This window comes from Convolutriloba macropyga, chromosome 3, assembly GCF_964194025.1.
Source record: "Convolutriloba macropyga chromosome 3, txConMacr16.3, whole genome shotgun sequence".
Taxonomy (NCBI): Eukaryota; Metazoa; Xenacoelomorpha; order Acoela; family Convolutidae; genus Convolutriloba; species Convolutriloba macropyga.
Window position 1 is genome coordinate 52,895,655 of NC_134470.1, and position 12,750 is coordinate 52,908,404.

At 37.9% G+C, this 12,750-nt stretch overlaps 1 protein-coding gene across 1 annotated transcript in view; it reads left to right on the forward strand.

The window, feature by feature from the left end:
* Positions 1 to 11,871: 11,871 nt before the first annotated feature.
* Positions 11,872 to 12,750, forward strand: part of LOC142336659 (uncharacterized) — a 108,180-nt gene continuing 107,301 nt past the window's right edge. Inside the window, exon 1 of the mRNA XM_075385569.1 lies at positions 11,872 to 12,056. Within this exon, the coding sequence (XP_075241684.1) occupies positions 11,949 to 12,056 (108 nt within the window). The 5' untranslated portion in view covers positions 11,872 to 11,948. The remainder of the gene's footprint in view (positions 12,057 to 12,750) is intronic.

Sequence of the window (12,750 nt, forward strand, 5' to 3'; positions counted from 1 at the left end):
AATCTCAATCTAAAATTGTTTCCCTCTGCATAGGTGTTTCAAACGCTATCGGCCACGAACCGTTTTCTAAATTGATTATTCAAGTGTTCACAATCACACAAATTGAGCTCAATTGGTGTAGGAGATGCCCAACTTGGTATGCCTGATTCGATGAATTTTGCTATTTTTCCATCAGATCAGAGAGTGCGAGGCACAGTATACAGAATACCGAACCCCAAACTCAGTGTATTCAGAGAATCTTACGACATAGTGATCTACAACCAATCAGAGATGCAGATTTGACATGTTCGGCAGTATAAATAGAGCTTAAAAAACTACCAGATCTCAATTGAAATTCGCAATTTAGGTTATATTCGCAATTTCGAAAACTGAAGCAGTTACTCCTATTTGCACAAGGAGACCAAAAAAATTGAGAACTTCAGTCGAGGGTCTCTACTTAACATTGAGAACAGCGTCTTGGAGAAATGTGTTTACATTCCTCCGTACGATCATTTACGTAACTAGTTCATCGTGCATCAGCATGGTTTTAAAAAAGCGATCACTCATGATCAACAGGTTGCTGTTCCGAGAGAAAGTTCATTAGACGCGGGACAGCGAAACTCAATCTAAAATTGTTTCCCTTTGCACAGGTGTTTCAAACGCTATCGGAAACGAACCATTTTCTAAATTGATTATTCAAGTGTTCACAATCACACAAATTGATCTCAATTGGAGTAGGAGATACCCAACTTGGTATGCCAGATTCGATGAATTTTGCTATTTTTCCATCAGATCAGAGAGTGCGAGGCACAGTATACAGAATACCGAAACCCACATTCAGTGTATTCAGAGAATTTTACGACATAGTGATCTACAACCAATCAGAGATGCAGATTTGACATGTTCGGCTGTATAAATAGAGCTTAAAAAACTACCAGATCTCAATTGAAATTCGCAATTTAGGTTATATTCGCAATTTCGAAAACTTAAGCAGTTACTCCTATTTGCACAAGGAGACCAAAAAAATCGAGAACTTCAGTCGTGGGTCTCTACTTAAAATTGATAACAGCGTCTTGGAGAAATGTGTTTACATTCCTCCGTACGATCATTTACGTAATTAGTTCATCGTGCATCAGCATGGTTTTTAAAAAGCGATCAGTCATGATCAACAGGTTGCTGTTCCGAGAGAAGGTTCATTAGACGCTGGACAGCGAATCTCAATCTAAAATTGTTTCCCTCTGCATAGGTGTTTCAAACGCTATCGGCCACGAACCGTTTTCTAAATTGATTATTCAAGTGTTCACAATCACACAAATTGAGCTCAATTGGTGTAGGAGATGCCCAACTTGGTATGCCTGATTCGATGAATTTTGCTATTTTTCCATCAGATCAGAGAGTGCGAGGCACAGTATACAGAATACCGAACCCCAAACTCAGTGTATTCAGAGAATCTTACGACATAGTGATCTACAACCAATCAGAGATGCAGATTTGACATGTTCGGCAGTATAAATAGAGCTTAAAAAACTACCAGATCTCAAATGAAATTCGCAATTTAGGTTATATTCGCAATTTCGAAAACTGAAGCAGTTACTCCTATTTGCACAAGGAGACCGAAAAAATCGAGAACTTCAGTCGAGGGTCTCTACTTAACATTGAGAACAGCGTCTTGGAGAAATGTGTTTACATTACTCCGTACGATCATTTGCGTAACTAGTTCATCGTGCATCAGCATGGTTTTAAAAAAGCGATCACTCATGATCAACAGGTTGCTGTTCCGAGAGAAAGTTCATTAGACGCGGGACAGCGAAACTCAATCTAAAATTGTTTCCCTTTGCACAGGTGTTTCAAACGCTATCGGAAACGAACCATTTTCTAAATTGATTATTCAAGTGTTCACAATCACACAAATTGAGCTCAATTGGAGTAGGAGATACCCAACTTGGTATGCCAGATTCGATGAATTTTGCTATTTTTCCATCAGATCAGAGAGTGCGAGGCACAGTATACAGAATACCGAAACCCACACTCAGTGTATTCAGAGAATCTTACGACATAGTGATCTACAACCAGTCAGAGATGCAGATTTGACATGTTCGGCAGTATAAATAGAGCTTAAAAAACTACCAGATCTCAATTGAAATTTGCAATTTAGGTTATATTCGCAATTTCGAAAACTGAAGCAGTTACACCTATTTGCACAAGGAGACCAAAACAATCGAGAACTTCAGTCGTGGGTCTCTACTTAACATTGATAACAGCGTCTTGGAGAATTGTGTTTACATTCCTCCGTACGATCATTTACGTAATTAGTTCATCGTGCATCAGCATGGTTTTTAAAAAGCGATCAGTCATGATCAACAGGTTGCTGTTCCAAGAGAAGGTTCATTAGACGCTGGACAGCGAATCTCAATCTAAAATTGTTTCCCTCTGCACAGGTGTTTCAAACGCTATCGGAAACGAACCATTTTCTAAATTGATTATTCAAGTGTTCACAATCACACAAATTGATCTCAATTGGAGTAGGAGATACCCAACTTGGTATGCCAGATTCGATGAATTTTGCTATTTTTCCATCAGATCAGAGAGTGCGAGGCACAGTATACAGAATACCGAAACCCACATTCAGTGTATTCAGAGAATTTTACGACATATTGATCTACAACCAATCAGAGATGCAGATTTGACATGTTCGGCTGTATAAATAGAGCTTAAAAAACTACCAGATCTCAATTGAAATTCGCAATTTAGGTTATATTCGCAATTTCGAAAACTGAAGCAGTTACTCCTATTTGCACAAGGAGACCGAAAAAATTGAGAACTTCAGTCGTGGGTCTCTACTTAACATTGATAACAGTGTCTTGGAGAAATGTGTTTACCTTCCTCCGTACGATACTTTACGTAACTAGTTCATCGTGCATCAGCATGGTTTTTAAAAAGCGATCAGTCATGATCAACAGGTTGCTGTTCCGAGAGAAGGTTCATTAGACGCTGGACAGCGAATCTCAATCTAAAATTGTTTCTCTCTGCACAGGTGTTTCAAAAGCTATCGGCAACGAACCATTTTCTAAATTGATTATTCAAGTGTTCACAATCACACAAATTGAGCTCAATTGGAGTAGGAGATACCCAACTTGGTATGCCAGATTCGATGAATTTTGCTATTTTTCCATCAGATCAGAGAGTGCGAGGCACAGTGTACAGAATACCGAAACCCACACTCAGTGTATTCAGAGAATCTTACGACATAGTGATCTCAAACCAATCAGAGATGCAAATTTGACATGTCCGTCAGTATAAATAGAGCTTAAAAGCCACCAAAACTCAGGTGAAAATCGCAATTTAGGTTATATTAAACTGACATACAGTGCGTACTGAAGCACATTTTCTGGAACGGTAATTTTTTTTATCGTGTCTTGTTTCTGTAGATCACATTAGTGATTGTACAGTTTTAGCTTAACTTTGACTTGTTGAAAACAGAATTGACTGTGATTTTTTCAAAACCTTCTTTCTGAGGAACAAGGTTCCTAAGTGAGAGATACTTTGTGCAAAAATTTGTCAGTCTCTTTTATTGGCTCTAACGACACCTAGCATAGTTCATTGATTGCGTTATTGAGCAATTGAGTGCACTGAAAAGCACAAAGTGCAAAAATTGTTACATTTATTAACTTTGATTATCGTGAAAAGGTCTCCAAAAATATTAACAAATGAGAGATAGAAACTATTTGCCCTAAACGGTAGCTAGGACAGTTATCTAGAGCTGGACATAGGGGATTTTGCAATTTTGAATTATAATTTGAGTTATTAACCAAAAACTCAAGCAAATTTTGATTGTTTCAGTTTGATTTATTTTTGTATTCTGAAAAACAAATTTGTTTTTCAGCAAAGCTGAGCAATTAGCTATTGAGGCCAATAGAGAAACAAGTAATGCAACGGTAATCTACAGTATAGCGGATAAAACAGATCGCAAAAGTTAACCGCAAAAACACAACATCCGGACAGATTTGAAACCGCTGAAGCGAACTGGGCGGTGTAAAGTTTTCCTTGTCTTTAATAGTAAAGCAGCCGTTAGACAACATTAGACAGCATACTGCACTTTGAATTGATTAGTAAAGTGGCAAAACTAGCCATTCGATTTTGCCTGCTCAAATTCCAATATCATGCAAGGAGAAAAGTTTCGGTAAGAGTAGACAATGTAAGCTCTGAGTTAATGGAAGTGATCAGTGGAGCAGCTAAGGGCTCTCTACTAATTCCGCTGCTCTGCAATTTCATTCCCAATCTCCGGATGTCTGGAATTTTTCCGATCTTTTCACCTTTGCTGACGATTTAAAAATTTTTGCCATAGAAAAGACATTCGGGATGATTTCGATGGAATTTGGAAAACGGATGATGTCAATAAAACGCTTTTGGCAGTGGAAACTTTGGACGATTCCCAAAAAAGCATCTTGATCATTTTGGATGTTATTATTATTATTATTATTATTATTATTATTATTATTATTATGAATTCGTGGATATGCCACTGGGGAATCACACCCCGCGTTTACAATCTAGGATTGGCACGACAGTTTGTACATAAACAAATAAAAATCCAAGTACAGGGATTGTTTTCAGTCCAATGTCTATTAAAATAACTCCACATGTATTCAATAAGTTTGTTCTTCAGATTCTCCGGGTTAAAGAAATCAAGAGCTCTTTGCACGACGTTTATTCTGAATCCAGTCCTATACCAAAAATTTTGCCTCTGTATTTCAAATCTAGTGTCTGGAAGCACAACACGTCTCCTTCTACCGCTGTTGGTGATGTTGAATTCTTTCGAAAAGTCGACATTGTACCTTCCTTCCAAGATGTTACTGAAAAGTAGAAGGTCTTTAAGCACTTTAATGTAGAGTGGTGGTAATAAGTTTGATTTGATCAAAGCATCCTTGTAGTCAAAATTTCCGCAAATCCACTTCAGAACCTTTTTATTGAATTTTTCAATTATTTCGAAATTCGTTTTTCTTAGTTCCCAGCATTCGGATGCAGATAGCATCGACATTGATATTATTGATCGGTATAGGTCGACTTTACTCTTGGTGCAAATGATCGGGGACGTACTTCTTCTCAACCGAAAGAACGATTTTCTGGCCATTCCAACTCTTACTTTCACATGCTCGTTCCAGTTTAGTGATTCATCCATGAACAGGCCAACGTCACGAACAAGGCTTTTGTGGTTTAAATTTCTTCCATTCATAATAAAACAAAAATCTTCTAGGGTGTTCTTATTTCTACCGTACTGAAATTCGCTAATGGAACATTTTTTCAAGTTAGATGTATCCAAATCTCGCGGTCCGAATGATCTCCCGTCATCGTTCTACGAATAGACAGCCCCAAAATATTTTCATCTCAATAAACCAATTGATGAAAAACATCTGACGTTAGAAAAAATGCCGACCTCTCGAAAACTGAAGCAGTTACTCCTATTTGCACAATGATACCAACAAAAAATCGAGAACTTCAGTCGTGGGTCTCTACTTAACATCGATAGCAATGTCTTGGAGAAATGTGTTTACATTCCTCCGTACGATCGTTTCAGTAACTAGTTCATCGTGCATCAGCATGGTTTTTAAAAAGCGATCAGTCATGATCAACCGGTTGCTGTTGCGAGAAGGTTCATTAGACGCTGGACAGCGAATCTCAATCTAAAATTGTTTCCTTCTGCGCAGGCGTTTCAAACGCTATCGGCAACGTACCGCTTTCTAAATTGATTAACAACACAACAACAATAGCAATTCACGGTTGCCTGCTTGAAGTCCGTATCACTCACAATGAAGGAAAAAAGAAATTTTGAGAGTAGGCAGTGTGAGCTCTGATGTATTAGAAGTGACTAGTGGAGCACTTCGCTTCCCTGCTAGGGTTCCTTTTAGTACATCGTGCTTCCCTGATGTCCTAAAACTTTCCGATTCGTTCAACTCGGCTGAAAGTTTGAATCTTTTGCCGAGGACAAGACATTCTTTCAGTTCAGGACAACTAAGGTAAAAATTTAAAAAAAGATTATGTATAAAAAACTTCTGGCCTTTGAAAAATGAGAATAACTTGTGCCCTTGAGAATAAGTTTTAGGGGCCATAATCTAAGTTTCGAGCTCCCTACGCGCCAACGATAAATCAGAGCCTGTATAAGATTAAGGCTTTATATTGGGTGACGACTTGATACGGAAAGCTCTGTAGAAAACCAACAAAGTGTTATACTTATTGAACAGGAATGTTAATTTTCACCTATTGGAGCAATTCCCAATGTCGTGGTCTTAATGAACTCCCGCATCATTCTACGAAACGACAGCCGAAAAACCTTTGCATCTTGTCAAACCAATTGATGAAAAATGTCAGTTTTTAGAAGAATATTTCCAACCTCTCGAGAGTTGCATTGGTCACTACCAATGATAAACAACGAGATCGAGCAAAAGTCGAGAACTGTTGTCTCATTTATTCTCCTAACATCGACAGCAAATTCTTGATGAAATGTATTCACATTCCTCAGTTCAGTCATTTCAGTAAATAGCTCATCGTGCACCAGCATCATTTTGTTAGAAAAACAATTAGTCATGACCAACGTGTTGCTGTTCCGAGAGAAGGTTCACCAATAACTGGATAGCAATGCTTACTCACAAATTGTTGCCTCGCACAGACATTTCAAACGCATTCGGCAACGTAATGCACTTTGAATGGATTAGTAAAATGGCAAAAAAGCAGTTTGATGTTGTCTGTTCGAAGTCCTTTACAACTACCCTGAAAGGAGAAATGAATTTTTGGACTACAAAAAGTAAGCTGTGATGTATTAGAAGTAACTAGTGGAGCACTTGTGGTTCCCTACTAGGTCCCTTGTTCTTGTGCATTTTCAACAATAATATCCCTCATATCTCCATCATTTCGAATCCTTTAATCTTCGCTGACATTTTGAAAATTTTGTCGTGGACGAGGCATTCTGGGAAATTCAGAATGACCTTTGTAAATTTGAAAAAGGAGATGATGTTTAAAAGGTTCTGGCCGTTAAAAAATTCTCAAGGATAAGTTCTTGAGGTCATAATCGTAGGTCATGACAGCAAAATCTTGAAAAAATGTATCTATATTCCTCCGTACTATCAATTCAGTTAATAGTTCAACGTGCATCAGCATGGTTTTAAGGAAAACAATCAGACATGACCACCATGTTGCTGTTCCGGGAGAAGATTCATAAGTCACTGGATAGGGATTCTCACTCACAAATTGGGGCCTTCTGCACTGATGTTTCAAACACATTAGACAGCATACTTTGTATTGCACTTTGAATTGATTAGTAAAGTAGCAGAAAAGCAGTGCGAGATAGAATTTTTGAAACCCTTAACAATTACTTTGAAAGGAGAAAAAATTTTTTACAGTAGGGAATGTAAGCTCTGATGTATTAGAAGTGACCACTTCAGGATTTCCAGCTAGGTCCGCTGTTCTCTTGCATTTTCATGAACAACCTCCAAAATATCCTAAGTTTTTCAATCCAATCGTCTTTGCTGAAAATTTAAAATCTGTTGCCGTGGACAAGACATTCTTGGAAATTAAGGTTGACCTCTGGGAAGTGAAAAATGGGCTGAATCAAACAAATTTCTTCTGGCCTTAGAAATATGCTCACGGTTAATATTTGAGTTCATAGTCCGTAGTTTCAAGTTCCTTATGTGCCAACTTTACATGTCCAAAAGTGAAAAATTTTAGACATTAAAGTGGCAAACGACTTGATATTGAAAACTCATGTAGAAAACCAGTTCAGAATAACCAACAAATTGTTCAACATACTGAAAGGGAACATTAATAACCATCTATTCGAGTGGTTCGAAAACAGATTTTTCGTCTCTTTGGATGTATCCAAATCTCGTTGTCTTAGGATCCTTACGAGATCAAATTTTATTCCAGGCGTGCGGTTCTTTGGTCGTGCGTTATGCGTTCTTGGGTGAGATGAGCATTTTCTCGACCCTCATCTTCAAGACAAGCGCATGTGGTCAGCGAAGGGGCGTGCTCCGTTTCATAATCACTTGGCTCCTTGATGTTAAAGTCCGCCCTCCCGGGTTGGTGGCGAATACAATTGCCGTGTGGATTGGGACACCGGAAAGTCAAAGAACGACAGTAGGACGTGCGTATGGATGTTGGTTTCCGCGTCTGTGAAGATATTCCGTGAGTTTGGCGTTGTCCTAGGCGCGACAAAGCGTGAGTTTGTCGTTGTCCTAGTTTGGCGTTGTCCTAGAGCCCTTGAAAATTTTGTGTATAGATATGCCGACATTATTAGTTTACCGGATCTATTGTTTGCCCCCAGTGTTTATTTGCGCCCCCGGTTACAAATTATATGTTATAGCACGTTACTATGTAAAAAAAATTAGCACGTGCGCCTGGGGGGCGTGAAAGATAAAAGATACAAAGCTGGGTGGTGGGGGGGGGGGGGGGGGGGTCCAAAACGGAATAGATCCTAATTTTATTACCTTTATTTACCTTTATAAATTTACCTTTTTTAGTTCAGAGGGTGACAGAACGAATGGGTACCCCAAACCGCAAATTCGTAGGACTGTAACCCTGAAATACTTTTGAAAATCTCTGGAGCTCCAAAAACTTAACTCCCTGTCACATCATCATTTGTTCTCAGATCGGTAATGGTTAGGTGGTCGAATGCTGCGAGCGTTATTCTGGCATCGTCGAGTTGCCCGGATCATCCTCCAGAATGCATCCTAGATAATCAACCTGAAACTTTTTGGCTGTCAACTGGCATGTTCCCACAGATGCTTCTCTTCCAGCTAGATGACACTTCTTCTATTAAATCTGTCCTGATAGAAGCCGATGGTGTGAAAAAAGCTGTTGTCCTAGGCTCAGTGGAACCGAAGTTCGATAGGTTTATGCAACTTGGAAGCTTTGAGAGTTCCGGAAGCAAAGTAGAGCCGAGAATCGAAATTAAATTGGAAAAAGGAAATTCAGTTAAATACGTGCAATTGAGAATCGAGAAAGCAAGCGATCCCTTTGTAGCTGTCCATAAAGTGAACTTCGAGTTTTAGGGCGCTTAATTTTAAATTCTAGTAAATGTGTAAATTTAGTGCATATATTAAATTTGTAAATATTTAATTAAAGTTATCCTTCAACCTTATTGAGAATCTTCTTTGCTCCCACTTTGATTGACAGATGCTCGAGTTTCAGAATTATTATTCCGTCAGATTACTAATCTTCGTTAACCTTTCTGTTAATTTTTCTAAACGCGAGGAATAGGTCAGGCTATCTCACTTTCATTACTTATTGCTGAGTTTTCTAGAGTTGATCTACTAAAATATCAGTATTGTAATTACAATGGCGAGAAGTGTCTGTTCGGTGACATTATTGACGAATAGGTTCTGCCACCTTTTTCCTATAATAATTGAGACAAAAATCACAAGTCTGTAAATTAAGTCTTGAAAGCGGCAGTAAAGCAATGTGACTCAAACTGTCCGCAATAGAAATTTTTTGTGATCAGGATTCCGTTCTTGAATTTACAGCATTACTACCGGCTTAAACTAAAAGAAAAAAGTTCGTGCTGCTTAAATTTAACAATTAATATGTACACAATTGTGATTTGCGCAGATCCATGGAGAAAAGCGTTCGAAAATTGTTTAATTGCTCTCAACCAAAATTTGTAGCAATTATATTAGTCCTGTTGGTCTTTTTATGCAATTTTTCGTGTTTTTTCATTTATTTCCAAATTTCGTTGTTGGACCAGTCTACAATTGAGGCTGGTTAAAGGTGATAGAGCTCTTTAGCATGACATAAGTACTTTTTGGACCATTTTAAGAGCTATATGTTTTGGTAATCCAAATAAAAATACACAATTTTATACTAATTTTCACAATTTTTTCGAGTTTTTTGTCATTTTTGAGTTTTTTCAGCCCTAGAGGAGGAAACTCCTCTAGGGTTTGATAATAGGTTACTGCTTAGTTTCTAGTGGTGGTGGAATGGTTTCAACATTTTAACATCACGAATTTTAGTATTTTTTTTGACAAAATCTGCAATTTTAATTTTTTTGACATTTAGTTTCATTATTCAATTTTTCCAGCCCCAGGAGCCAGAAAACCTCCTTAAGGGTTTGATAATAAGTTACTAAATAATTTTTAGTGTCCATGGAATAGTTATCAATTTTTGAAAATCACAAATTTTAGCAATTTTCTATAAACTTGCATTTTTGTCTTCTTTTTTAGGTTTTCCAGCCTCCAGAGCCAAGGAAACTCCTCCAGGCTTTGATAATAGTTTATTGCATTGTTGCTAGACGTAAGGGAAGGTTTTTAAAGATTTTAATATCAAGAATTTAAGCAATTTTTTTTAAGCATTTGCAATTTTTAAGTTTTTTGTTTAAAAATTTTTTTCTGGCACCATGGGACCTCCTCCAAGGTTTGAAATTCAGGTGCTGCATAATTTCTAGAGTTAATGTAATGGTTATCAATGTTTTAATAACTCGAATTTTAGCAATTTTTTGATAAAGTTTTTCAAATTGTCGAAAAGTTATTACCATGTTCCCAAGTTTTTCGATCTTTATGAGTCAGTGAAATTATTTAATGCTTGCTATAGGGATACTGGAGTCTCTTGAAGAATGAAATCGTTCTGAAGATATTAATATCACTATTTGTAGCGAATTTTTGTTAAAATTTGCAATTGTTTTCAAAATTTTTTGAATATTTTTGTCCGTTTCTGAGTTTAACGATCATTACCGGCCACGAAAATTTTCAAATCTTGCAGATGGGTTACGTGACAGAACTCCAGAGACAAAAAATGTGTTGGAGCTTTTTTTACTGCAAAATCTGGAAATTTTTGCACATTTCAGTTTTTTATATGCTTTAATAAGACTAGAAAACTGAAGTCGAATCTCGTCATGGAAAATCTTTCTGGCACTCTTTCTGTGGGTTGGGTTTTCTTTCCTTCTTCTTCTCTTTCACATTTTATCTCTCGCTCTCTCTCTCTCTCTCTTTCCTTAACTCTTTGGTTGATGCCGCACTTCAGCTGCTGTGATGTGGCGTGATATCATCTATTACCCTCATTCACGCTGAATTATAGTAGAAATGTTTTGTATATGACCGAACTAGCACTTTTTAGGAACTCATTGTTAATTTCCCTCAAACGAAATTTGTAGCAATTATATTAATTTTATTGCTCTTTTTTTGCGATTTTTCACTTGACCGATTTTTCGTCTGACCCATTTGACTTTTCGTCCTCAAACGGGATAAAGTTGTAGCACCCAGTGGGCATAAGGTTATCCTGGAGCCTTTCAGCTCAATAGTCTGCATGTATGTGATTCACAGAAACTGTTTCGGATTTTTATACTTATTGTGTGAACGGCGCTTCTTAGAAATTGAAACCCCAACCCCGCGCCCCACATAATTCCCTGCCACCGTTGCTGCGCTCACCTCACGCCCCTTCAATTAAGCTTAAGCCAGCCTCACTAAACCCTGGCAAGCTACTGACGAAGCCAAATGCTTGCATGTTGTTTGAGAGCAATTCGCCCGACGTTAGTCGGTTATGTTTATTGGTATATAACTTCCAAAAGTCAAATGTTGAGGAGAATATATGGTTTTAGAAACCGCTACTTCTAATTTTCTGCAGTTTGAAATCCTTACTAACAATAAATAGTGCCACCTTAATTGTGTTTTAACACAATCCAACTAAACATTTCTGAGCGAACTAATACAAATGTGAAGTCCATTACTGCGCGTCTCAAGAGCCTCGGCAGTTAGTTCTGATCTGAAAACTTTGTGTGGCGCAATTTGCTAATCTTCTGACCTTGCTTCTTCGTTGTGAACGTCTCATTGATCCGATTGCTACTGACCCGTATACTGACAGCCACAACTAACAACCTGCCTGCAGCTAATGCAACCATGCATGAACGAATTTCAGAAGATGTCATGGAATAATTTCAACGAACAGGCCGTGGTATCTATTTAGTCGCAGGTTGATCGAAAAAACGTACAATGACCCACTTTTACGCAACCGGTAGACCAGACAGCGGGTTGTCACTGAAGCCAGAGGATTGCGTGGCACCAGCTTACGAAGCGGATGTCAACGCAGTTGCCCAGCTTGTGAGTTGTGTTGCACTGATTGTTTCACAAATTTGCATTAAATGATCTGCAGTTTGTCTATGATCGATCAAAACAGCGCTAAAACCTAAAAGTCAAATGGCGTAGCGCTGATGCGTAGCGCTGATATAGTGTCTTATTGTACAACCAAGGTACTTTAGGACTCCTTGCCGTAAAATTATAACGTGATTATTGCTATGCGCTATTCTGCAAAAAAAAACATGTAAAAAGTTCGAAAAAGTAAAGATGAGTTGAGGATATAATCATTTCAAAACTCAATCAGAAAATGGTCGAATCATATGACGTCTTGTAATGAGTACGATTCGTAATTAAGTTGATTGACAACACTAGATTTCCCCTTTAATCAAACGGACAATGTATTGTAAGAATATGGAATGCGGTTAAGGGGAACAAGAACTTCGCGCTTTCGGGCTTAAACCATTGTAATACTGGTCAAGAAAATAGAAGTTCGACAGCTTTCCGTAAACAAGCTGAGTTTCACGTAAAATCTGTTCAACTTGATCATAAAGTTGATGAGTTCGCAATGCAAATAAAAATAATACATTGTTTTCAAGTAGTCAATGAGAATTACCGTAATTAACCACGCTACAGCAAAACAACCCACTTGATAGGTCATCAAAAGGTCTTTACAGTCCTAGTCGAATGATGTCAAGCAGCACTAAGGTTTAAGGAAGAA